Source organism: Caenorhabditis remanei, chromosome I (genome assembly GCF_010183535.1).
Source record: "Caenorhabditis remanei strain PX506 chromosome I, whole genome shotgun sequence".
Classification (NCBI taxonomy): Eukaryota; Metazoa; Nematoda; class Chromadorea; order Rhabditida; family Rhabditidae; genus Caenorhabditis; species Caenorhabditis remanei.
The window spans coordinates 1005102-1032434 of NC_071328.1; the positions used below are offsets into that span (position 1 = coordinate 1005102).

The window sequence follows — 27333 nt, forward strand, 5'->3', positions numbered from 1 at the left end:
CATCCGGGGCTACTGTACACTAGGATTTCATCCGGCGCCCACTTTCAAATTTAAACAAGTTTCTCATGGTTTCTGGGATGTGCTCACCTCCAAATTGGTTCTGATATTCAAGTGGGTACTGTAGCTCCGCCCATAACGGATAAGCCACGCCCACTTTTTGAATTTCGTACCAGTTTTTTGGAGTTGTTTGGTGAAAATTCAAGACTTCAAGCTGAGCACAAAGTTTGAAAACTCGAAAATGAGCATTCGGAGCTCCTTTTTCGAGATTTTCAGCCGGAAAAGATGGAAAATTTCGTTTTTTCGACGAAACCATCTCGATTTGGGGACTTTTGAGCTCGAAACTCGGATTCCCATTTTTTTGGAGAAATATATCAAAATTTGATAATTTTTCTCCGGGATATCTCCCATTCTTCCCGATTTTTCAAGGGACCCAAATTTTTCAGGGGGGAAATGTTAAAAACGTGAATTTTTAGTTTCTAGGGGAAATTTTGCGGTTTTCGAAATTTGAGGGTCCCAGACAGCTCGAAATTTACTTACCTTTTTAATCTCAAAACTCCAACAAACTACTCAAAATCCAGATAACCGCTGCAAAAAATTCTTGATTATTATGTCCAAAAATTCGAAAATTCTAGGTTGACTCCGCCCATTTTTCGAAAAAAAAAATGTCTGAAAATGACTTTTTCGAAAAGTCGACGGGTCTGTCAACCCGGATTTTTCGAATTTTTTCTGAAAATCGGGATTTTCAGAGATTCGGGGATGGAGGAGTGGCAGGAGGGGGATAGGAAGTAATTAAAAATAAATAAATCACAGATAACAAGACTGGAAATGAACCAGAGAATTTGGCAAATTAAAAACAGAACACGTGGATATCAATTTGAATTCAAATTTATTTAAAAAATTCGAGACGAAAAAATTTAAAACTTTCCGATCCTGGTCCTAGACACTGCTTGTGTCGATTTACGAGCGTAAATCGACACGTTGCGGGGCCCAGATCCTACGAAGGTACTGTAGATGGCTGTGGGGAGGATGGCTGGGGTGACGGCGACGCGTCGAGGTACCTGAAATAAAGAAAGTTGAATTAGGGTGAATGCAAACGCGCTCCAACGCAAATCCCCTCGAAAAATAGTTCTTTTTCTCTGTGTCTCTCGATTTTACATGCTATTTCGAGAGGAGTTCAATCGACATTTCAAAACAAGGACACCCAGTTTTCGGGGTTTTTTCAGTGTTAGCAATCAAAAAAAGTAGAAATTTGGAAAATTTCGCCTTCTCAATATGCCGAACCTCCGGGATAGCTGTACAGCACCACTTCTGAAGAATGAGAAGGGGAGTTTTTGATTTTTTTGGTTTTTTCGGTGGAGCGCACTTGCAACACCCTGCTAGCTGTGGTACCAGACCTTTTTTTGGCTGAAAATTCGAGATTTCCATCAATTTTTGTCAATTTTTGTCAATTTTTGTCAATTTTTTTCTGTTTTCATCCCAAAATTGTCCTTCTCACTATTCAAAAGTGGTGCTGTCTTAGCCGGAGCACTTCCCGGAGGAAGTGCTCGCGTTGATCCCCTTCACCACGAAGAGGTGCAGCACATCGAAGGGGGAATTTCGATAGTGAGAGTGAGAAGGATAGGGATTTTTTTGATTTCTGATAGTTGCAAATGCGCCCAACCGAGCATGAAGAGACGCAGAGAACAAAAATAGGTTATTTCGGTAGAGCGCACTTGCAACAGGTGGGTTTTTTCGGGGGATTTAATGAGTTTTTATGACTTTTTAAGCAATTTTAAGGCGAGCGAAGACATCTGGACATCCAGATGCACAGATTTTTCAGACGTTTATAGCAAAAATTGACATTTCAGCCCCAAAACAGGCGGACATCTTGATACACAAATGGCGTTGTGGTCAAGATGCGACAAACGCGCCCCACTGAACTTCTCTCAAAAAATCGTGGGAAGTAGAGAGACGCAGAGAAAAAGGACGCGTTACGGAAAGGGAGTGCGGTGGGGCGCGTTTGCATTTTGAGGGTTGCATATTTTAGAGGTTTTAGGGGAATTTCTGGTCATAAGGAAAGAGTGAAGGACTAGTTTTTCGAAAAAAGACGTTTCTAGGCCACAGTTTTGTAGTTTTACCGAAATTTCGAATTAGCGGGTCCGAAATTTTAAAAGCTTGGAGAAATTAAGTTTTTCTGTGATTTTTCACAGATCCCCCCGTCACTGACCGTCCTCATCCGGTGGGATCCTCCATTCCATTGTTCCATTCTTCCCTTCAAATCCAATTGTGTCGTTGAAGAGTTGACGTTGGCTGGGGTGACGGTGACGCGTCGAGGTACCTGAAATAAAGAAAGTTGAATTACTGGAAGTGCAAACGCGCTCCAACGAACATCATCTCGGAAACACGTTCTTTATCTCTGTGTCTCTCGATCTTACACGCTATTTCGATAGGAGTTCAATGGAGCACACTTACTCGACATTTCAAAACAAGGACACCCAGTTTTCGGGGATTTTTCAGTCTTAGCAATCAAAAAAAGTATACGATTGGAAAATTGTGCCTTTTCAATATGCCGAACCTCCGTGGTAGTTGTGCAGCACCACTTCTGAAGAATGAAAAGGGGAATTTTTGGTTTTTTGGGTTTTCCAGTGGAGCGCACATGCTCCACACTGTAATAGCGGTCCTTAACAATAGTTTTTGTGATTTTTTCTTGAAAAAATCAAAATTTTCACATTTTTTGTCAATTTTTTTCTGTTTTCATCCCAAAATTGCCCTTCTCACTATTCAAAAGTGGTGCTGTCTTAGCCGGAGCACTTCCAGGAGGAAGTGCTCGCGTTGATCCCCTTCACCACGAAGAGGTGCAGCACATCGAAGGGGGAATTTCGATAGTGAGAGTGAGAAGGATAGGGATTTTTTTGATTTCTGATAGTTGCAAATGCGCCCAACCGAGCATGAAGAGACGCAGAGAACAAAAATAGGTTATTTCGGTAGAGCGCGCTTGCAACAGGTGGATTTTTGGGGGATTTAATGAGTTTTTATGACTTTTTAAGCATTTTTTTCTATATTTTTGAATCTAAAGCTCCCATCTCCTATATCAAAATTTATGCTGATTAGCCAGAATAGATATTCTGTTGATCCCCTTCACCACGAAGAGGTTCAGCATATAGAAGGGGGAATTTCGACAGGTGATGAGTGGGAGCAGGGACAGGGTACTCCTGATGCGGCAAACGCGCCCTAGCGAACTTTTTTCCGGAATAGCGTGGGGAATAGAGAGACGCAGAGAAAAATGACTTGTTAGGGCGAGGGAGTGCGGTGGGGCGCGTTTGCTTCTTTTTGAGCATGTGGGATGCGCATTTCAGCGATTTTATGCAGTTTTCTCGCGATTTTTTGATAGTTTTTCAGCGCAAATTTTGCATAAGACATTCAGACTGAAAAAATTCGCGTGAAAATCGATAATTCAGTCAAAAATGATGGTTTTCAACAAAATTTTTTCAATTTTTCAACATTCGACCTACCGACAACGAGACTGCTTCCTCCGAGATTCATCCAAAGTTGATCCTATGACTTCCTTTGTTCCGACGACGGTCCTTCCGTTTTTCGCTTCCTATCGATATGTGCCGTTGACGAGACAGGCGATTTCCACATCTGAAAATGAAAATTTCGAGAGTTTAGGGGCTGAAAACAGGGAAAACTAATCTCCTGTCGTTCTGATGGGGACTTTTTGTTATTTTTTGATCTTGGTGGCCTAGAAACCCAAATCTAGGCCACGAAGGTCAAATTGGTGGTTTTTGTCTGGTTTTAATCAAATTTCGAGCAAAATTTGCGAGGTTGTGCGTTGGAGCGCGCCTGCTATCTGTAAGCATGTGGGATGCAAAAACGCGCTTTTAGTTCGAGTGGGGAGCACGAAACGAATAGTGAATTTACAGAAGCGCGGCGGAAGGTGCAGTTGGGCGCAAATACATCCGAAAGACCTCATTTATACAAAATTTAGAGGTTTTTGAGGACATAAGCAGGTCAAACCAAATTTTCAGCTAAAAATCCCTGAAAATTAACTTTTTGGCCGTAATTCGCGTTTCGCTGGGGCACGCTTCTCATATTTTTCAAAAATCGGATAGTGCGGTGGAGCGAACTTACTATATAATAGCAGGGCCAGTAAGACCGTTTTGGAGGAAAGTTTTTGTAGTCAGCAAACGCGCTCCACTGCAAACGTATGAAAAACAGTGAGAAATGAGGTGAAAAAGTTGCGATGGAGCGCGTTTACATCTAAGGAGACGCGGGTAGTGCAAATTTCCATATTTTTAGCTTTTTTTAGAGTTTTGATGCAATTTTCACTGGAAAATAGTGTTTTTCCGATCGCTTTGTCAGAAATTCACCTTTTCGCAGCTGGGGAGAGTGCAAAGGAGGGGAAAGGTGAGTTTTAAGTGATTTTCAGCTGATTTTTCCTATTTTTCACAGTTCAAACTGAAAAAGCGGAGCAATTTCATGTTTTAGCTTTCAGGGACGGTCTGTCAGAGTGTTTCACATGTTTCGATTGTTTTTTTTACTGGAAATACCTATTTTAACCAATTTTTCTGGAGTTTTTCGGAACTTCCGACAAAAAAACGTCGGAAATTCGATTTTTTTAAAATTGACGAAAAAATGGTCAGCAAGCTCTGCGCGCGGGGTTCTGAATGAGCTTTTTGGTCTTTTTAGCGCATTCCGTCCACATTCTGTGGAAATGGGCGGTTCGCGGACTGAAAAGGTGCCCTTTTACTAGCGGCGCGCGTTTTTCATGGGGTTCGGAGCAATTTTTTTGTTTTTTTCTCAAACTTTAGGTTGAAAAATGCTGAAATCCCAGATTTCAACCATTTTCAACTTGTTTTCTGAAGTCCTCTCCTGATAATCAGAAGAGGGCCAGAAAAGTTAGTTTTTCAGCGGAACCCCCCAAATTCAGGGGGCTCAACGCTTTAGGTTGAAAAAGTATACAATTAAACAAAATAATTTCGGAACTGGAGGTTAAACCAGACATTAGAATTAATAGATAAAACAAAGTTGCAATTTTTAATAAAAATAACTTATTTTTAAAAAAATTAATTAAAAATTTCTTCTTTTTCTTCATTTTTGTCCCGGGAGTCGTCCTCGTCGTTGTTCGAGAGGGGATTCTGAGAAAAGACAGTTGAATACACGGGGAATACGGAAAATAACGGGAAAAAAGCTAAAATTCGACGGAATGAACACAAAAACGGAAGGATAAGAGTAGAAAAGTGAAAATATGACGAGAGAACAAGAAATTAACAAAAGAAAACATAAAACAGAGCAGATGAAAAGGTTTTAAGGTCAAAATTGCTGAAAAACACAAAAATTTTGCATTTCGATGAATTTAAATCATTTTTCAAGAAGGAACATGCGCTTCATAGCAATCTAAGCTCTATAACATTGTGAAAACACGGAAAATGCTAGTTTTTCTCGCTTTTTCTGTCCAACAGCATAGTGCGCCGATAACAAGAAAAATGACGTAAAATATGAATTTTATTCGAAAAAATTAAAATTTTTCCAGATTTTTCGGTCTGTAAGCTTCATTTCTAAGATGTTCTTGCGAAAATACAACAAAGTGCCTAAAAAATTCAAAGATTTGAGAAATTTTCAGCGAAATTCAAAAATGGGCAAAAAAAAATCGGGAAATCTATGAAAGTAGCCAAATTTTGCGCAAAACTGGGTGAAAATAATTGGAGAAAAGGCTTCGAAATCTATTTGGACACAAAAAGTCTAGAAATTCGACTTGAAAACAACGAAAAACTGCAAAAAATGATTTTCAGTCATTTTGGCTGAAAAAAATAGTTTTTCTATGGTTTTCGACGGAAATTGATTGTTTTCCATCAAGATAACGCGTCTTTTCACCTAAAAATGCAAAAAAATCGACAAAAATAACGAAAAAATAAGGAAAAATGAGCGAAAATCACTGGAGAAACGGTATATCACTCTTTTTGTAAAAAGTAGGCGTGGCCCAGTGGAGCACGTTTGCATCATCCGTTCATTTCGGCGTTTTTTTCGAATTTTTTGCTGATTTTTCAATAAAATTTTGATGTTTTGTGGATAATCTAGTGACTGGAATAATAATTGAATTATTTTGAAAAAAAAATTTCGAAAAAAAAATATTTTTCTCGTTTTTTTTGAAAAATTATTTTTCACATATTTAAAAAAAGTTAATAACTTTTTTGTAACCTATAGGTTTTTTTAAACTTATGAAACTGAGAAGGTTTGCGAAAATCAGTCGAAAAACCAGTGAAAATCAAATGAACAGAAAAGCAAAAGAATGAAATTTGAATCCCCTCCCATAGTGTGTGTCAGTGGAGCGCGATTGCAATTTTTCAACAATTGCATTTTTACATTTATTCTTCGCGATTTTCACTCATTTTTTTTGTTTTTTTGAGAACTTTTTTGTAGAAATCAGTTATTTGAGAACTCAAAAATGTAAAAATATATTTAAAATCAGAAAATTTCGAAGCAATACTGAGAAATCGGCGAGACAAAATAGGTAGCTAAAAATCATTGTTCCTCTAGAAAACAATGAAAATTTCACAGATTTCTTTGCAGTTTTCTGTGAAAATTGATGTAATTTATTAGCGAAATCCGCAATGTTTGTAAAAACTTGTGGTTTGTATGAAAATCGACAAAATATCGAAATGTGCACTATAAAATGAGTGAGTCTTCATCAAATTTGCACTATCCCCGATGTCCATTGTCTGATTTTGGAGTTTCGCTCTGAATAAGGCATCTGAGAGAAGCTTATTGGGCGTATAAAACCTGAAATAATCTCGAAGAATCCGATTTTCTAACTGAAATCGATGAATTTACACTCTATGGCTTGATGAAAAAACAGATTCTTCTCTTAAATTCTCGTTCGATTCAAGAAAAGAGAGGATTCGAAAACTAGACAGATGATTCAGATAAGCTCGATTGATTTTTTCTTGTTATAATACTGTTCTGAACATCCGAAAAGCATAAAAATCGATGTAAACCGTAAAACATGCTTCATTGTATCATCCGAACCCCATTTTTTCAACCAATTTCGTTGAAAGGTGGACCGATCAGTTGACATTTGGACCGGCTATCCAAAGTGATACCAATTCTGTTCGTTTCATTCTTCGGAGAGTCATAACTTTGGAGAATGTTGCAGTGGTCAACGACTTCCAAAGGAAAACGATTGAACCGATTGGATCAGATTGTTCAATTAGGGTATTGTGATCAGAAATAAACTACAGAAACGCCAGCTAAGCAAATGATTAACAGTATTAGTGATCTGCAAACAATTGAAAGTTCTGGATTTGGATTTGAAATCAGAGTATTTCCCTTCTGAATATATGCTGGATGTGCTCACAGTCACCTGATGAAGGAAATGAGAGAAGCAAAGCGCCAGCTAGTGTGCGGCACGGTTTCCTTCATTGTTCCACACAAAAGAGAATCAAAGACTATACAGTTTTGGTGTCTCCAACATCTGAAAAACATGAAAAATCAATGAAAATCAACGAAATGTCTTCGTTTTTCGGGCTTAGAACAGCCTCCTTCTCGTGAAACTTGGTCCGTTCGAAGGAAAATTGGAACAATTTCTGTCCGATTATCTCATTTTCAAGCGTCGGCTGGTCATAACTGTTTTATTGGTCATCAAATACTCTCAAAAAATGTTATACAAGACGATACCCTCTCTGATTGAAAAGATGATCGATAAAGAACGCGGAAGTCCTGTAAACACCTGAAATAAGTTCATTCCAGTAATGGATCTATCCACGAAGAATACTTGCCTACCCACGAACGCAAAATAATGCATTTTTATGGCACAAAAATGCAAAAAATGCATTAAATTGCATTCGTGAATAGAATTAAATTGCATTAAATGGTACAAGTTTTCTTCGTGGGTAGATCCATAAGCAATTTGTTTATTCATACCGCAACACATCTATGTATAGAATTTGTTTGAATAGTTTAGATAAGCTCAACTTCCGACTTGAAACATGTAAGCAGAGCAAGATGGCAAATCATCATTGGTTTTGAGCATGGAGTTGCCGTCAGTTTTGCCTGTTTTCAGCGATTTCTTTAATTGTAGGACCGATCAGTTTAAAATTGTAAACAATCGATTAACAGGATTTTGGTTTTTTTTTTCACTTATAAATCGTTGATGTGAAGCAAGTTGTTCACGAATTGATCGCATTCCGCATTAGAGTGCGGAATGCGATCAATTCGTATTCCGTAGAGTGTAGAGCTTCCGGAGTCCATCGAACAGTGAACAAATCGAAAAAATGCTTGGAGTCTGAACCTGAAACTGAAATCTGAATCTGAATGTGAGAACCGAAAATCCGGACTTTAAATGAAAAGGCAAAGTAAGAATAACCGACGGACCGCTGATAATCCTCTCACAATCTCAAAAGTGAGCGGAGTGAGCTGCTACGTACGACAAAGTTGCCTTGATTGCTTCAAATGGAATAACTTGGAAATAATTGTTATTGTTGATATTCTCAGTGAAAATCCAGATCTCAAGAATAACCAGCATGCTTATGTATCGATGCAAACGACGGTAAAACGAATCAAGAGAGAATTGGAAACCGAGTCGATTCAAACGACTTCATTGTTTCAATCATCTGCAATAAAATACATGAAAAGTCGATGAGACTGTCGGAGTTGCGTTGTTGCATGCTTTGAACCACCATAAAATTGTCATTTCTCGACGGATTTCAGTGAAAGATAGACTGATCGATAGACATTTGAAAGTTCTTGTTGCATGTTAACGTTCTGGACAAAAATATTAAGAATACATGCAAATTTAAGTCTTGGAAGGTCATATTTTTAAAGATTTTATTTCAATCGATTAACCACATAGCACTACTTGAAAGACATGAACAATCAGTACGCATTATCAGCAATGGTAACAAATGTCATATCAGTTTATAGGCAATAAATATCTGAAAAAATAATCCGGCTTAAAACTTTTTTCCATACTTCATTCAGATCACTTTTCAACGAGGAATTGTTATAACTTCTGTATGTATTTACCGTAATTTATTACTTTTTAATCAAAATATGTGTTGAGATACAACGAACTACTGAAGCATAATGTTCTGTATTGATATGTCGTGTTTAAAATGTAAAACTTCACAAAAATCTGAAAGAAAAACTTCGAAATTCCTGTTCCTGAATCATTTTCAATTGAATTCTCACCAAAAAAGTAGGCGGAGCTTGTTTCTTTGGCACAACCTTGAATGCACCTGAAAACATTGATAACCAAGACAATGAAATGCCGGTAAAATGTTCATTACAAAAGAAAATCTCAAGAAAATCGATAAAAATACACAAATTAGTAGCGAGCACGACGGCGAACGACGGCACTTCCACTGTATGTTCCCTTGGCTCCATCAGCTCCGGATCCAGCGGATGCTCCAGAATCTGGAGCTGGAGCCGCCTCTGGTGCAGCGTCTGGCGCAGCCTCTCCCAATCCAGGTGTTCTCGGTGGGCATGGACAGTATGCTGCATCGGCTCCAGGTGCTCCATCAGTTCCCGGTCCTCCCGGCGCTCCAGGTGCTCCCGATCCTCCATCCTTTCCAGGTGGTCCCGGTGGTCCAGCGGGTCCTGGTGGTGACACTGGCGCCGCTGCATCCTCTCCAGCTGGTCCTGCAGGTCCTGGTGGCCCTGGTGGTCCAGGTGGTCCCGGTTGATTTGTGCTCTTTGTTCCAGCAGCTCCAGGCGCTCCGTCAGGTCCAGGTGCTCCTGGTTGACCATCTGGTCCAGCTGGTCCAGGCTCTCCTGGCGGTCCTGCAAGTCCTGGTCCAGCAGCCTCTCCGTCAGCGCCAGCGGGTCCTGCTGGTCCCTCAGGCCCAGCATTTCCATCGGGTCCAGGTGGTCCTGGTGGTCCTGCCGGGCACTTGATACAGTTTCCTTCAGCGCCAAGGAAAGAGTCCGCTTGTCCCGCACTTCCTGCCTCACCATCCTTTCCAGGTTCCCCAGGTTCTCCTGGTGATCCATCTTGTCCTGGTGCTCCAGGAGGTCCTGCGGGACAACCGGTTGACTGTGCGGCACAGTTGCATTGCGCAGAATCGCCGGTCGCATACCCAGCGGCTCTCTTGGCAAGGATCAACCGTCCGAACGATGGAGATTGGTTGGATGGTCCCGATCCACCTTTGACAATACGATCCCACACATCATTTGCGCGAGTCTTGAAATGAATCATGTCATTGTTGATGTCCATCTCGAATTGTTGGATGTCCAAGGAGATCGAGTAGAGGGTGAGCAGCGAGGCGACGACGATCAGCGAGCAGCCGATCGTCGACGACAGTATGAAATAGTAGGAGGTACTGTAAGACATGGGAGACGAGAAATGTGAAGTTTAGAGAATAGTGGAGATGGTTTTATACTATTTGCGATGCTTATCTGGGTCGGGTTTTTGTTTTTCGATGTTTTCGAAACGCGGAGGGAGAGATATCCATCTTTATGACGAAACCGTACTTGTAGTCGTACTTGTATAACGGCGTGTACCAGTTTTGACTATTTTAACAGTTACAGTATGCGCCTTTAAAACACAAAAACTTTATAACACCGTAACTTTTTTATTTCTGGTCCACAGTCAATTTTTCTTGCTTCATTTTGTAGATTAAGCTTTTCTCTCTATTTTTGTAGTTGAAAATTTTTTAATAGCTATTCACGCTTTTGAGATATGAGCCTTTAAAGCTTTCTAGCTTCTCTGCGTCTCCCTTCCCCTATGCCCTCTCTCTCTTTCTCGCCGTCACAGGTTCAAATCTTTAAAAGCGCATATCTTAAAAGTGCGCAGAGCTATCAAAAAGTTGTCAACAACAAAATTGTAGACTTTGATTGGATCTATCAGAAAAATATAAATTTGGAACAGGTGGAACAAAATGTGACGCCAAGGGGACATCTCAAGTTTGACCAATTTTTACTAACGCTTCTTCTCGGATGCAATCTTTAAAGGCGCATATCTCAAAACAGGGCAAAGCTATCAAAAAGTTAACAACTACAAAAATTAAGGTCTAGATTTGGTCTACCAGAAAATTTAAAAATTAGAATAATTCGAATGAAAAATGAGGTCGTGACGGGATCTCAAAAATCAAAACAAAAATAGAAAAAGGTTATCATTTATGGACTAGAAAATGAGATATATGAATGCAGGCTATAGTAGACAGTTAAAAGCTAAATTATTCAATAATTATTTTTAAAAATATATATCAAAAAATCAATAATAATGAAAATATCACATAAAAAAAGATGGTTGAGAACGGAGTGTGGCTAGAAGATATCGTTAGCTTGACCCGGCTGATTTGAGATTTCTCTTGAGTGATGAATTGGTAGTGAGCGTAGAATCCGGTGGCGTCGAAGATGTCGTTCGTCGAGAAAATCATTCGGAAATAATTGGATTCCGAGAGGATCGGGCCTTTTGGCGCTGTTTTTCCACAGAATCGACGGTTCGTTCGGTCGTGCGTTTGGTAGTTGGAGAAGAGGATATAGTCGCTTTGGGTGGCTTCGTCGCATCTGCAAAATTTTATTTATTTTTAGGGCTTTTTATGGATTTTCATCGAAATTTTGGACTCCGAGCGATTATCTGCAATCTGGCGCACCTTGGGCGCCTTTGGACCACAGGCTAGACCGCCGCCACCTCTACGCCCTTCGCCATGTCTCATTTCGATGCCCGCGTGGTCTCGCGGTTAAGAAGTCAGGCTACCGCGTGGAAGGTTAGGGGTTCGAGTTTTGCTCCTGGTAAAAAACTTATTTGTTTTTTTGCTTATGGATTTTTCGGAGTTTTAAGGATTTCTGCTAGCTAAAAAGTAAATTTTTCATGATTTTTGAGTTAAAAATAAGGGTAATTTCAGGACAAAGAAATTTTGAATTTTTCGCGCCAAATTTTTTTTTTCATTTTTTGAACTCACTGATTAAACCCCTCGATATCGAAATACTCGAAATGAATATGCACGACTTGATCGTTCCGCCCATGGAATATATATTCACAATAGACATTGCGCGGGTACAAGCCCGGATAGTTGGCCGACCAAAGTTTGCCGTTTGTGTGCTCCGATGAGTTGAATGAGAAGCGGCACTCTGGAAAATGTCATGTTTTCCGAGTTTAAATATTTAAATTTTAAAAGTTTTGGGGGGACTAGAAAATGCTAGGCCATATATGCTTACCTTTCCTCTTATCCACCTTCGCCTTCATATTTCCCATATTCCAATCGGTATGAAATTTGTATTCTAACTGGAAGCCAATGTTGTCATTTGTGCTCTCTCGAATTGCTTTGGAGGACTAAAAAATTTTAATTTTATCGATTTTTTCAGAAAATTCACAAACTTTAGTGTTATACTCCAACTGTAACAGGTTTGAACTGCTCATCAGATTCGGGGGCGTCCGTTTTCCACACCACTCATCGATTCTCGATAGACGGGACCCGACACGTACATCTGCTGACAGGTTGTCCACTTCCGTGCAACTGGAAACATGGAAATTTTCATCTTTGGCGGCGCGTCGCAGGCGCGACAGACGTTTAGCTTGCTGCCGCCGCACTCTCCTCACCGCCCTCAAGTGGAGAGATCGATGTGCGCGTTCGTGGTGTAATGGTCAGCATGGATGCCTTCCAAGCATTCGACGGGGGTTCGATTCCCCCCGAACGCAGATTGTTTTTTGTTTTTTTTTATTTTTAAGGAATTTTGATTAGAAGTTGATTTAAGATGGTTCTAACGGGAAATGATCAGAAATTTTTGAGTTTTTGCATAGAAATCGCTAAAATCGCTAAAATATCAAAATTGGCGTAAAATTATTCTTGCGTTAAAAATATTGTGAAGGGGATTTGAGATTAAAATTTTGTGTAATTGCACAAAAATTACCAACCACACTTGAATAACAAAAAACGTAAGCCCGTATCAATCTTCAATGCCAAAAATTCCAAATTCACTGAGTAGCGACTTATTAACTCAAAAACATCTTCCAATTTCACAATAATCGTTGTTCTATTTCCAAATTCGCTGCGTAGCGACTCAGAACAGTTTTTAATCGAAAAGTGTTTCAAAAGTCTCATGACCTTTCTACTCCGTATCGCATGTCAAAAGATGCCGAATTCGCTGCGTAGCGACTCAATTTGTTAAAACCATACTTGTCAAATCACGGGCCGGCCCGCGGGCCGGCCCGGGCCGGGCCGGGCCGGGCCGGGCCCTCTGAAAATTTCAGGGCCCGGGCCGGCCCGCAGGGCCCGCAGCAAGCTTTTTTTCAATATTTTGACGGGCCGGCCCGGGCCGGGCCGGAAGATTTTTTTAGCGGGCCCGGCCCGGCCCGTGACAAGTATGGTTAAAACTCATAAGGAGCTGTGCGATGTTAAGCAATTTGAAAAAATTTGCGAAAACTCACCGCTTCGTCACATTCTTATTATCTGGCACATACAAATTGAAGTGCGTAAACTTGACACTAATCTTCTCATTCGGATAGCCTTGTAGCACAATTTGACATTTCGTCGGTAGCGATGAAGACGTGAAACGGCCGATTTTATCCGACGAGAGTTGGCCCTCTTTGAAATTCTCCGAGTTCACGTTCAGCTGACAGTCCGTTGACGCTTCTGCGGTGTGTAAAACTATTAGGCGGGTGGGATGTGGAATGTTCTGGGGGAGAGGGAGGTGGCCTAGGAAAACAGAAAATGAGAAAACTAGTCCCTGGCGTAAAAAATTCTTAAAATTCTGGCCTAGGAACCCAAATTCAAAAAATTTCAGTAGAGCGCACTTGCTATGCGTTAAAACGTTTTTACGTTAATTGTAACAAAATTTTCCTGTTTTTGGTGTCCATGGCCTAGAAACCCAAATATGGCAAAATCTAGTCCCCGAAGCTTAAAAATCAGAAAATTTTGCGTTTTTTGCATTGAAATCCCAAAATAGGCGTAAAATTTTTTTGCGTTGAAAAAAATGCTTAAAACATTTTCAAGGAAAAGTGTTTTTTTTGTATTTTTTGACACTCCAATGGAGCGCGTTGTGCAGAAAAACAAGATTTTGGGGTCGGTGGCCTAGATACCCAAATATGACAAAATCTAGTCCTCAGAAGATTTAACGGAGCGCGTTATGCAAATTTTTGGGGGAAAAACTTTTTACGTCTTTAGGACATCAAAAATCTTGTCTACACGCTTATATGCAAAAAAGGGGGACTAGTTTTTCAAAAAATTTGGATTTCTAGTCCGCGAACTTTTTTTTGAGTTTGCGATTTCAAGTTAGGCCGGTTGTGCGCAATTGCTATAACAGTTAAAGTTGGTTCTAGGTGGACTAACTTTCTCAAAAATCTATTTTCTAGGCTATGGCCTAGGTTTTCCTAGGCCATCTCCATCTCCCCCTCAATTAGAGTCTTACCGTGAACATGTTCGAGAAGTATGATAAAAATCACATGAAATATTTTTAGCATAAAAATGATCGACCCTGGTTGGGCACTCTTTTTTTAGTGAAATTTTTTCCGTAGGCTACGTAGAATAAAATGAACACTAAAATGCCAAGAAGAGGGCTCCCCTTGAGCACGAAAAAGGGAGGCTCCGCCCACTTTTGGACACGGCGGAGAAGACGAAGAAGAAGGGGACTACTCACCCGGAGATTGGCTCCAAACCGCATTCGAGTACTGCAATTCGATTACGAAGCCAACTGCCTGCAACAACAACTTTTTGCCCCCTTTTTTCTTCTTTTTCCCCCTTTTTCTTACTTTGTGTACGTGAGGGGGGGAGGGGAGAGAAGAGAAAAAACCCATTTAGGGAAAAAATGGGGGTTTTACGTTTAATGGGTTTAGGAGACGGATGGATTTCGAAAGGGGGGAGGGGGACATTGAAACATTTCTGGTAAAATGTGGAGGTCCTGAAGAAAAACCTCAAAACGGAACCTCAGATTGCTTAAAATCGCCTAAAACCCATTAAAAAACTTGAAAACTTAAAATCACTTTAAAAAAAGCTTAAAATCTCCTAAAATCGCTTTCAATCACTTAAAAAGCTGGAAAAGCTTAGAATAGCTCAAAATCGCCTAAAATCTATTAAAATAGCTTAAAATCGCTTAAAAACCTTAAAAAACTTAAAAACTTAAAATCACTAAAAAAAACCTTAAAAACCTTAAAATTGCTTAAATAGCGCGAAGGCCTAGAAAAAACTCGACCACCACGAATTCCGTTTTTTTTTTGCAAAAAATCCTAAAAATCGCAATAATGTCACCGAATACCACATTTTTAATGGAACACCCCAAAATTTCGACATGAATCTGTGTAGTCCTCCTGGACAACAGGGTCTCCATGACCAAAACCCTCCATAATTCTGTTAATTCTGGTGCTAAGAAGTTTTTGAAAACAGATTCAGAATGCTCACGTCTTCAGCTTTCTAGTTATATACATTTTGTTCAGAATTGTTTTGATACCGTGCAGTAGAGCGCGGTTACTGTAATTCGGAAAAAAAAAATGGAAATTCACTTTTTTTTTTGAAATTTGCGTTTTTTGTTATCAGAGTTCGTTTGCTTTACGTTTTTCAAATTATAAGTTTTTGAGACTTTTTGCGATTTTTAGGCGAAATTTTTTATTTTTGGACTTTCATGAATCACTGAGATAGATGTGTTGGGCTTAATTTCAACGCAAAACTACTTTTTCGCTATTTCTGGGATTTTTTACCATTTCTAAGCAAAAACCCAAAATTTTCTGACCATTTCCCATTAGAACCATCTTAAAACCACTTCAAATCAAAATTCCCTAAAAACCAAAAAAAAACAAAAAACATTCTGCGTTCGGGGGGAATCGAACCCCCGTCGAATGCTTGGAAGGCATCCATGCTGACCATTACACCACGAACGCGCACAATTGTCTCCTTTCTAGAGGGCGATGAGGTGAGTGCGGCGGCAGCAAGCCAACGGCTGTCGCGCCTGCGACGCATTTTCTCAGGGATAACGTGATTTTTGTCATTTTCAAGCAAATTTGGCGCCAAAATGTCTGGTGGAGCGCGTTTTCAGATCTTAAACTTTTAAAAAACATTATGTGTTCACCCTCTCCTCACACACATTAGTATGACACACTTCAAGCGACGGCGGACACATTTTTCAATTAAGGGGTGTCTAGTGTCTAGCCTGGACGAACGAGACTCTAGCGGACATCCGGATAGACAGACACACAAACGGAATGTTTCAGACCGGACATCTGGACAGACATTTTTCCTTCAATTTTGTTGCTTAAAATCACTTTTTGCGTAATTTTTGTGTTTTGCCCTTTTTTTTTGTTTTTCGATGTCTCTCCCGTCATTCATTGTTATTCTAATTTCATGTCTCTCCCACAAATTGACTTTGAATCTTTGTGTCAATAAAATAAACACAAACTCTCACGCTACCCATGTTTCTCATCTTGTTTGATCTCATTTCTCTTTTCTTTTGGAGTGATTCAGTGGTTTAGTGGTCAAAGTGGATGATTTTTGGGGTTTTAAGGTTTGCTAGGGACTTGAGAAGCTAGAAAAGTGACAAAAATGCCAAAAATCATGTTATCCTTGAGAAAGTGCGTCGCAGGCGCGACAGCCGTTAGCTTGCTGCCGTCGCACTCTCCTCACTACCCTCTAGAGGTGAGATCGGTGTGCGCGTTCGTGGTGTAATGGTCAGCATGGATGCCTTCCAAGCATTCGACGGGGGTTCGATTCCCCCCGAACGCAGATTCTTTTTTGTTTTTTTTTTTATTTTTACGGGAACTTGATTTGAAGTGGATTTAAGATGATTTTGATGGGAAATAATAAAACATTTTCGTATTTTTGGTCAAAATCGCTAAAAATTCCTGTAAAGTAGCCCAAAACGTTAATCTCAATGGTTTATGAAAGACGAAAATAATAAATTTTGGCTAAAAATCTCCAAAATACTTTTTTTTCAAAATTTTGAGAGCTCCGATAACAAAAGAAACCCAAATTGGTAATTTCCTTTTTCCAAAGTACAGTAACCGCGCTCTACTGCACGGCATCAAAAAAAATCTGAACAAAATGTATATAGCTGAAGACGTGAGGATTCTTAATCAATTTTCAAAAACCTCAGCACCAGAATTAACAAAATTATGGAGGGTTTTTGTCATAGAGACCCGGTTGTCCACGAGGACTACACAGATTCATTTAAAAAAATTTAAGCTCCGCCCCCAAAACAAGAGGTTAGACACCTTTAAACTTGTACAGGTTCTTCGTCTTGAATCTTGTTTTGGGGCGGAGCTTATAAAATTTGAATGAAATATTCATTACGGGATTTTTAGGGTTTTTAGGGTTTTTAAGATTTTTAGGGTTTTTAGTATTTTTAGGATTTTCAGGGTTTTTGAAATTCTCAAGGTTTTTAGGGTTTTCAGGGTTTTCAGGATTTTTTAGGGTTTTTAGGGTTTTTAGGGTTTTTAGGGTTTTCAGGGTTTTCAGGGTAAAAAACAGGGTTTTTAGGGTTTTTAAGAAACGCAATTTACGGTGACCGAGCTTAGCTTACTCACCCATGAGATAATTTGTTTAGTGTAGATTTACGGTAGTACTTGTGTGGATTTACGGGGTCCCTTCAACTTTTCAAAAAATTGTACTTTTCTCCTCCCTTCTAAGGATCCCAGCCATCTGTCTCCTGTCACCCGATTTTTTTAAACAAAAAAAGTGCAAAAAGCCTGCTTCGGCTCACCCGTTCGACGTCGTTATTCCCGGCGGAGAAATAAATCAGAAGCGAGGCGGTCGACGAGACGTAAATTGATTTCTGCACGGACGTCACCATTTCGATGAGACGCTTCTCGAATTTTCCCTCGACCGACTCGAAAATTTGAAGAATTGCGTCGCGGCCGATGTCCATTACGATGGAATTTATGATTATCTGGAAAAATGAGGCGTTTAGAAGGTTTGAGGTGTCAAAATTTCAAATTTGCGGAAAAATTGACCTAAAAAACTTGAAGAAAAAAAATTTCAGAAAAAATTTTTTTGACGGAAAAAAACATAAAATCGAGAAAAACAGCTTACTGTAACTCTGAGAGAGGAATTTGGAAGATTTGGGGTACCAAAATTTAAAATTTACGGAAAAAATGACTTAAAAAACTTGAATACAAAAAAATTTCAGAAAACATAATTTTTATTGAAAAAAACCGTAAAAACTTGTTTTTAAGTTTTTTAAATCGATTTCAAGTTAAAACTTACTGTTTTCTTAAATCAACAAGTTCACTAAAGTCAATGGCCTAACTTTGGTGGCCTAACTTCCCCCAACTTTTGGTTTCCTAGGCCATGGAGTCGTCCACTTACCTGAAACCCTTTCCTTTGTGGCACATGGTATGTGCAATTGACTTTAGACGGGTAGTAGTAGGGGTACTGGGGAGAGTAGATTATTGCCTGAAATAATTAAAATAACAATTTGAAAATTTGGGAATTTGAAGGAAAAAAAAATTTGGAAACATTTTTTTTTCTAAATTAAAAAAAAATTTCAAATTTCAGCATTTTTGACATTTTGTAACTCCGTCTTATATTTGCCGAAATTTGTGAAATTACATTTTTCTGATAGATCAAGGTAAGGGCTTCATTTTTGTAGTTGACAACTTTTTGATAGCTCCGCCCACTTTTGAGATATCCGGGTTTAAAGGCGGAAATTTGGTGGTGAGAGAGGGAGAGGCTGCAGAGAAGCAAAACTTTAAAGGCGCATATCTCAAAAGTGGGCGGAGCTATCAAAAAGTTGACAACTACAAAAATGTAGCCCGATTTTTGTTTCACCTGAAAAATATAAAATTTTTTAAATTTAGATGAAAAATAAAGTCGTGACGGGGATCTCAAAAGTTGGAATTTTTCAAAAAAAAATCAAAAATTTTTTGCTTTGCCTATTTTTCCAGTTTTTAGTTATTATGACTATAAAGTATGGTTACACAATAATCTGTCTATCTGTCTGTCTGTGTACCCAGATGTCCGGATGTCCGTCTGTCCCAAAACCCGCCTGGACGTCTTCACACAGTTATCTTACAGTTCATAGCCGATTTTGACTTTCTGTCTGTCTGTATGTCCGTGAATCCAAATGTCCGAATATCAGTTTGCGTGTCTGCATGTCCGGATGCCAAAAAATCAAAGTTTTAGGCCACGCCCACAAAAAAAGTTTAAAAAAATAGAGCGCTTACCTTGAACCTAACAAGGGAACCTTTTAAGTGGTACCTAATGCCATCAAAAACGACCTATACAGGGTGAAAGAGCATGTTTCAAAACCTATAAATCAACTTTCAAAAGTTGCTTACGTGACCTGTAAGTGTCTGAAATTGCCATTTGAAAATTGACCATTTTTACCATTGATTTGCTGCATTTCGCCCTCTCGCCTCCTCCAAATCCTATCACGTTTGTAATAAACTGCGGCGGCACTTTAAAAACGTGTTCGAGTGGCGCAGGTGGTTAGCGTCTACGCGGAGGAAAATTTTGGGCTGGTTCGACCCCTTCGCCATTTTTTCTTTTTTTTTTGTGTGATTTCTTTTTTTCCAGTTTTTTTCATTGGTTTTTGGAAGCTATCATAAAAGTCTTTTTTGTACCACCATCAACGTGATACCCTTCTGAATCCCTTTCAATTGGTGATTATAAGAGAGATCTGCCGGTTGACAGATGGAGGTGCCGCCAAACTTTTATGATAGCTTCCAAAAACCAATGAAAAAAACTGGAAAAAAAGAAATCACACAAAAAAAAAGAAAAAATGGCGAAGGGGTCGAACCAGCCCAAAATTTTCCTCCGCGTAGACGCTAACCACCTGCGCCACTCGAACACGTTTTTAAAGTGCCGCCGCAGTTTATTACAAACGTGATAGGATTTGGAGGAGGCGAGAGGGCGAAATGCAGCAAATCAATGGTAAAAATGGTCAATTTTCAAATGGCAATTTCAGACACTTACAGGTCACGTAAGCAACTTTTGAAAGTTGATTTATAGGTTTTCAAACATCCTCTTTCGACCTGTATAGGTCGTTTTTGATGGCATTAGGTACCACTTAAAAGGTTCCCTTGTAAGGGGTTCACAGAGTCTGTCCTATCTGTCTGTCTGTCTGTCTGTCTGTCTGCCGGTGCGTCCGGATGTCCACATGGTTGTCCAGATGTCCGGATGTCCCTTTGCTGCCGTTCCATGTCTTTTTTTAAACTTTTTTGAAAAAAAATTGAAGTTAAAAGTTTTTTTTTCAGTTTTTAGTTATTATGATTCTATGGTTACACGGTAATCTGTCCTTTTGTCGATCTGTATATCCAAATGTCCCGATGTCCCCCATACCTTCTGCTTCTCGACCCGATAACTACACTCGGCCATCTCGACGGCGTCACTCGTGAAATTCGCCTTCGGAATCGCCAAAAACGTGCCGCGAAATCCACGCGCCGCCTCCTTCCCGCCACTGCTAATTTGCAATAGAAAGTGCTGCTCTCTGAAGCATTTTTTTCTTTCTTTTTTTGTTGGTTTTTTTGGGTTTTTTTTGACAAAAAAAGGGGGGGGGACTAACTTTGAAAAGAATTGTCGGCCCGACGCGATTTCTTTTCCGCAAAACTCAAAGTCGGCACGCTCGCCGAACTCGATGAGTCCGTCGAGCGAATGGTCGAAGAGCATAATTGACGACGAGCAGCTGAATAGAATTTTTTTGAAAAAAAAAAGTTTTTTTGAAAAATTTACACTCCAATCCTGGGCGGTAGTTGGAAGACATCAAAGGTTAGACGAATTATGTGGTCTGGTGGGGCCTGGAAGCGTAATATATATTTAAAAAAAAACCTTAAATTATTTGAGATCCCGTCACGGCTCTCTCTTCTAGTCCGATTGCCTTGAATTTATATTTTTCTGGTAGAAAAAATTACGGGCTACATTTTTGTAGTTGACAACTTTTTGATAGCTATTCACGCTTTTGAGATATGCGCATTTAAAGATTGGGGGGCGAGAGAGCGTGTGGAAAAGGGAGGGTGTCTCGCTTCTCTGCGTCTCTTCCCTTTCTCCCCGCGCGCACTCTGGAAGTTGGTTTTTTTTAAATTAGGATATCTCAAAAGTGGGCGGAGCTATCAAAAAGTTACCAACTACAAAAATGTAGCCCTTGACTTGATCTATCAGAATAATAAAAAATTTGAACATTTAAAACAAAAATGAGGCGGTGGCGGTGCTGCCAAACTCATTGAAGCAAGTTTTAGTAGCTTGTCAGCCATTGAGTTTATGAAATGGTAGTGTTGTAAAAATTTGTCTGTATGTGTTTCCAAAAGGTCCGGATGTTTGGATGTTCTAAAATATTTCAGCTGAACCCTTGAAAATTGATACTTTTTTGCGATTTTTGAGATCCCGTCACAATCTTATTTTACACTCGAATTTTTTGAATTTTATAGTTTTCTGATAGATCACGTCTAGATCTCCATTTTTGTAGCTGACAACTTTTCTCTATCTCTTCACACTGTTGAGATATGCACTTTTAAAGATAGAGAGCGAGAGAGCGTGCGAAACAGGAAGGGTGTCTCGCTTCTCTGCGTCTCCTCCCCTCTCTCAGCTGGCGCCTGGAAGTAGGCTATCTTTAAAGGCGCATATCCAAAAACTTTTAACTACAAAAATGTAGCCCTTTGTTCAATCTATAAAAAAAATGCAATATCAAAACAATTTGAATAAAAACTGACACCAAGGGGACACGTCAAACTTGACCATTTTTCATAAACTCGTTCTATTGGTGGTAATCTTTAAAGGCGCATATCTCAAAAGCGAGCAAAGTAATTAAAAAGTTGTCAACTACAAAAATGTAGCCCTTGACTTGATCTATTAAAAAAATTTAAATTTGAATCAGTTGGACATAAGGGGAAGGTGTGACGGGATCTCAAAAATTGAAAATATTTTAGCCGATTTTAGCCGATTTTAAGCGATTTTATCCAATTTTTTGAATTCTAAGTGTAGTCTCACCTGAAAATGATAAAACAGACATGGCACGTTTTCAAGCGGCGCCGGAAACTCCGGACTCTGAAATCCGCCACTCGTCACATTGAACAGAATACATTTGCATTCGTGCTCCGATGCACAGTAACCATTTTTAGAGGAGGCGTAGATCAAAAGTAGAAGGTATTGGAAGACGTGAAGATGTTCTCGACGTCGCATTCTGGAGAGATAGCAGTGGAAGAAGACAAAGAAGTCATCTCATTTCATTCGGGAAACCTGGAAATGGGGGACGGATGACTAATTTTATTTCCGGAAATTGGAAAAGTTGAAATGAGAGACGATGGGAGGGATTAGGAATGCAAACAAGAAAAAGGGGGAGGATAATGAAGTGAGGAATTAGTGGTGTAGATGGAAAGGGGGGACTGCTCCAGGAGCTATGGCCGTGAAAAAGCTCGGCCACCAACAAAAAATGGGTTTTAAGGCTTAAAATAGCTATTTACGGTTACCTTCCAAAAATCAAAAAAGGCGGACTTCGATTTCTTATTTTAGGATTGAGGCCCCGCCCCCTAAACAGTAAGGTCAAACTTTTGTAGAGTACAGGGCAGTTTGAGGGGTCTAAAGTGTCACGGCTACGGTTTTAAGGTTTTGGGGGGCGGAGCCTAAAGGTTCTTGAAAAAAATCAAATTTTTTGGTGGCCGAGTTTTTGCTAGCCTCCCAAAAAACTTAAATGTAAATTTACAAAGAATTTTGTGTGGATTTACGGAGATATGATCTGATAGGACTATTGTCAATTTGAAATTTAAACATAAAACTCAAAAATTGCGATTTTGAGTATTTTGATGTAGCAAATGCGCTCCGCTGTGAAATTTGGTTGTGCTTTTGGAGCGTACTTGCATTATCAATAACTTTAAGTGTTTTCTGTTTTTTAATTATCAAACTTGATTTAAAAAGCTTTAAAAAACTAAAATTAGCAACAAAAAAACAAAAAAACTTAAAATTTTTTGGAATTAAAAAAATTATTTTCAAAGAAAATGATTATTTTTGAGAGCCCGTCACGGTATCCTATGTGGTCCAAATTTTTCAAAATTATATTTTTCTTGTAGATCAAACCAAGCTCTATATTTTTGTAGTTGACAACTTTTTGATAGCTCCGCCCACTTACGAGATATGCGCCTTTAAAGATAGCATACTTCCAGAGTGCGCGCGAGGGAGAGAGGGGTAGGAGACGCAGAGAAGCGATACTTTGAAGGCGCATATCACAAAAGTGGGGGGAGCAATCAAAAAGTTGTCAACTACAAAAATGGAGATCTAGAATTAATCTATCAGAAAATATAAAATTCAAAAAATATGAACAAAAAATGAAGTCGTGACGGGATCTCAAAAATTGCAAAAAATCAACAAAAAAAATTAACAAAAAATCCTAGAAAGCAAAGATTTTCACTTTTTCACTATCTTTTTACCATTAATTAAAGCAAGAGCAAATGCGCTATATTGCTAATTTTGAATATAAAAATATTGTTATCAATAGAGCGCACTTTCATTTTTATCTCAGCTATAATATAAAAGTCAGATTTTCAAGATTTTCACAAAAAAAGGGGAAAAAGTGTAAAAACACATAAAAACGCAAACATTTTTATGAGATATCTATTGAAGAAGGCAATAAAACAAAAAGAGAAAACGAACACATTCTCTGATCATCTCTCCCATCTCTCAAATAAGTCAGCTGTCAAAAAACAGCAAAAAAAAGAAAGAAAAGATATCTATGTGACAAAATTTTTCCCCCTTTTTTCTTTTTCTCGTATTTATGTGTAGTAGCTACGATGATGATTTTGATAGAGAACACTACGAGATGGATGGAGAAGTACTCTTTTTCTTTTGAAATGATGGGGAAGAGTGGAGGAGTGGAAAAGGGGGGGGGGGGACAAGTGTCATAAGGGCTCAAATGTTGCAAGAAGCGGGTGGAGAAATGGGGGAAGAAGTACAAGAAAATGATGGGAGTAGGGGGATTAGTACGTATGGAATAATGGGGTGGCCTAGGAACCCAAAATCGGGGAAAAGTCAGGCCAAGGAGGAGAGAAGCTACAGTACGATAAGCAATCTTCATTTGAAAATGACCCACTTTGAAAGGGTGCTACGGTATTGCTGATTGTTCCACAAAGTAAATTATGTATACACCACACAGAACAAAGCCAGAGCTCCATTTTTGTAGTTGACAACTTTTTTGTACGGACACTCCCTTATGGTCATTTTAAGAAGACAGCTCAAAAATCGCACTATTTTGCACTGAAATGGGTCGGTTTGAGGGAAAAATTACTTTGTCGAGATGTAACTTACGGTACTGTAAATAAGTTAAACACAATATGTCTTTTTTCAAATGTCTTGACTTCAGAATATCTCGTAGCCTTACTACCATGGCCTACACCATGGCCACCATGCCGATACACGTCAGGAAGATAATGACTTGTCAGAGGGTCTAAACTTTGACCCCGTTTTTCTCGAATACCAGGCCTCGAGGGCAAAAACTGAATATATATTTGGAATCGGCGTTTTTTCTGCTTTCCAATGATATTTGTCACGCCCCATAACCCCACACTGGCTCGAGTGCCTTCCCTAGTTAGCCTCACAGTTGGTGGCCTAGAAATCCAAAGTTCGAGAAAACTAGTCCCCGGTTCCCCAAAAGTTTTTCAGACTGTACAGGATTGCAAGTTATTTGAAAAAAAAAACATTTTAACGTAAATTTTTATACCAAAACCAACCACAGATTTTTGGAATTGCCGTAAACTCAACAGTCTGGGAGCCTATTTTTCTTCATATTGGGTTTTCCAGACCACCAACCGAAAAACCACAGACTGGTAGTCAAATTGGCGGTCTGGAAACCAAAAACGCTCAGAACTTACCAAAATGATCAAGGTAGCGCGAATTCACGTTATTTACATTACCGTTAGAACCCAAAATTTGAGAAATCTAGTCAAAAACTAACAAACTTACAATTTGGATTTCTAGGTCAACCATCCGAGAGAACTTGGTCTAGGAAACCCCAAAAAAAGAGAAACACAATTTTTCGGTAAGCTAGCCCCCCTAGCTTCCAGTTAGCCTAGAAACTCCCAATTTAGAATTCTAGGTCATGGCCTGGCTCCCCAAAATTTGGATTTCTAGGTCACCAATCATACTTTTCCTCCTCCCAACAAAAAAAGTGTTCAGAAGTCAAAAGTCACTCACTCATCCTTCTTCAAAAAAAAAGTGAAGATGTGAAAAAGTGATATAGTGGTTGCCGAATGGACCTCGACACTTTTTCTCTCCTCACAACAAAAAAAAACAAGAAGACGTCCTCCTCCTCAAAAAAAGAGAAGTGCTAAAAATGACGACCCACACCCGCTATGGCTGTGTGCGTATGCTTCTGTGCGACACGACGTCTTCAAAATAGGCTCCGCCCCCTTTCCTGGGAACTTTGAAGAAGAGAAGGAGGCCTTTCTAATGGGGGGGGGGGGGGGATGTCTTAAGTTGAGCGAGAGAGAGAAAAAGAGTGTGGGGTGGTGAGAGACGCAGAGAAATTGAAAAGCGGGACGCCTTTTCAATGAATTAGTAGTGCACACACTTTTCTTTTTTGTGAACATTCGAAAATTTTCAAGTGGTCATGGCCTAGGAACACAAATTCTTGAGTTGGTGGCCTAGAAACCCCGAAAATTGGGATTCTAGGTCACCGAGCCAGCAACTCAGAACTATTTAAGTTTTACGGGTTAAAATTTTTTGACACCGTTTTCATTTTGGTACCCCGTTGTACCTTTACAAAAATGATGGACTAGGTTTCTTCTAGGCCATCAATTTCAAAAATTGCGGTTTTTAAACGTAAAAAAACTTGAAAAACTGTGAAAATTGAAGTTTTGGGGTTTTTAGGGTCAGCCAATCCCAATAATACACAACTGGACGGGTTTTGAGACAGACGGACATCCGGATACACAGACCGACAGAAAGACAGATTATTCTGTAACCATACATTCCAGTCATAATAACTAAAAACTGGAAAAATAGGCGAATCAAAAAATTTCAAAAAAATTAAAGTTTTTTTGAAAAATCCCAAATTTTGACGATGTATCATAGCCTAATGAATTGCGCAATTTTTATAAATTTATATTTTTCTGGTAGGTAAAGTCTAGATCTTCATTTTTGTAGTTGACAACTTTTTGATAGCTCCCCCCACTTTTGAGATATGCGCCTTTAAAAGTGTGCTTCTCTGTAACCACCGCCACTAAGTTGCCACCTTTAAAGGCGCATATCTCAAAAGTGGGCGGAGTTATCAAAAAGTTGTCAATTACAAAAATGAAGGTCTAGATCTAATCTACCACATGAATATAAATAAGACTATTAAAAAATTGCAGGTTTCTGAAAAAATTTCAGAAAAGTTTTCAGTTTTTTCCTCCACGTAGACGCAAACCACCTGCGCCATTCGAACACGTTTTTAAAGTGTCGCCGCAGTTTATTACAAACGTGATAGGATTTGGAGGAGGCGAGAGGGCAAAATGCAGCAAATCAATAGTAAAAATGGTCAATTTTCAGATGGCAATTTCAGACACTTACAGGTCACGGAAGCAACTTTTGAAAGTTGATTTCTAGGTTTTGAAACATCCTCTTTCGAACTGTATAGGTCGTTTTCGCTGGCATTAAGGACCACTTAAAAGGTTCCCTTGTAAGTAAACTAAATAAACTAAATAAGTACAGTAACCCCAAGCTATATATAAAAACTCAAAAAGTGTCAAAAATATGGAACGAAACCCAAATTTAATCATTTTCCATAAGCCATCCCCTCCATTCCCTCCCGTCCAAATTAGTTTAGTGTCAAAAAAGAGGCGTTGAATAGAGGGATCATGAATGTTGACGGCTTTTGGGTACCCCCGGAAGGAAAAAAAGAGACTTCAGAAGACTTATGACACTCTACTAGTAGTTGTAGTTGTAGATGTCAAGAGGGGGGTACTCTGATAAATAAGTACGTGGGAAAAATTGAAAATACTTGTCGTAGTAGTAGTAGTAAAAAGTGGCTTAGAAGAAGTTGAGGGGGGGACTCGAGAAGTGAGAAAAGGGATAATTGCATACTTTCGACTTTTCTGGAGGAGAGCTTTGGTGGTGCCAAAAAAACGGGCGGCACGTAGTTAAAAGTGGTGAGAACGACGGGATTTACAGGGAACCCGATAGCGCAAAAAAATTAGGCACTGTAAAAATGTCAGTGTAGCTTTTGTGTTTTGGTCACTGTCTTGTCTCAATTTCGCTGAGCATCGGCTTTTGATACGGAGCTAACATGTGACAAGTCAGTTTGGCTTGGCTGGTCACAAACTGTGAAAAAACACGTTGCAAGACTCCGTATCGAAAGTTGACGCTCAGTGAAATTGAGGCAAGGCAGTAACCAGGGGTTCAAAAATCCGGGGTTGTGAAAAACTGTTTTGCCTCAATTTCGCTGAGCATCAACTTTCGATACGGAGCTAAATCGTGACTAGAATTCACTCAAATTGACTTGACGTGTTAGCTCAGTATCGAAAGTCGGTGCTCA

General features: G+C 39.4%; 2 protein-coding genes across 2 annotated transcripts; both read right to left on the reverse strand.

Moving 5' to 3' along the window:
• Positions 1-9301: 9301 nt before the first annotated feature.
• Positions 9302-10306, reverse strand: GCK72_000133 (uncharacterized protein; the record flags this gene model as incomplete). The annotated part of the gene is made up of 1 exon (XM_003096788.2): positions 9302-10306. The coding sequence occupies one exon, from the start codon at positions 10304-10306 to the stop codon at positions 9302-9304; it is 1005 nt and encodes a 334-aa protein (XP_003096836.2).
• An 874-nt stretch (positions 10307-11180) lies between these two features.
• GCK72_000134 (uncharacterized protein) lies at positions 11181-22013 on the reverse strand (the record flags this gene model as incomplete). The annotated part of the gene is made up of 12 exons (XM_053722289.1): positions 11181-11484; positions 11880-12048; positions 12136-12250; positions 12296-12434; positions 13346-13550; positions 14554-14611; positions 17602-17787; positions 18207-18293; positions 20181-20328; positions 20404-20523; positions 20571-20635; positions 21822-22013. The coding sequence occupies 12 exons, from the start codon at positions 22011-22013 to the stop codon at positions 11181-11183; spliced, it is 1788 nt and encodes a 595-aa protein (XP_053590934.1).
• Positions 22014-27333: the final 5320 nt, after the last annotated feature.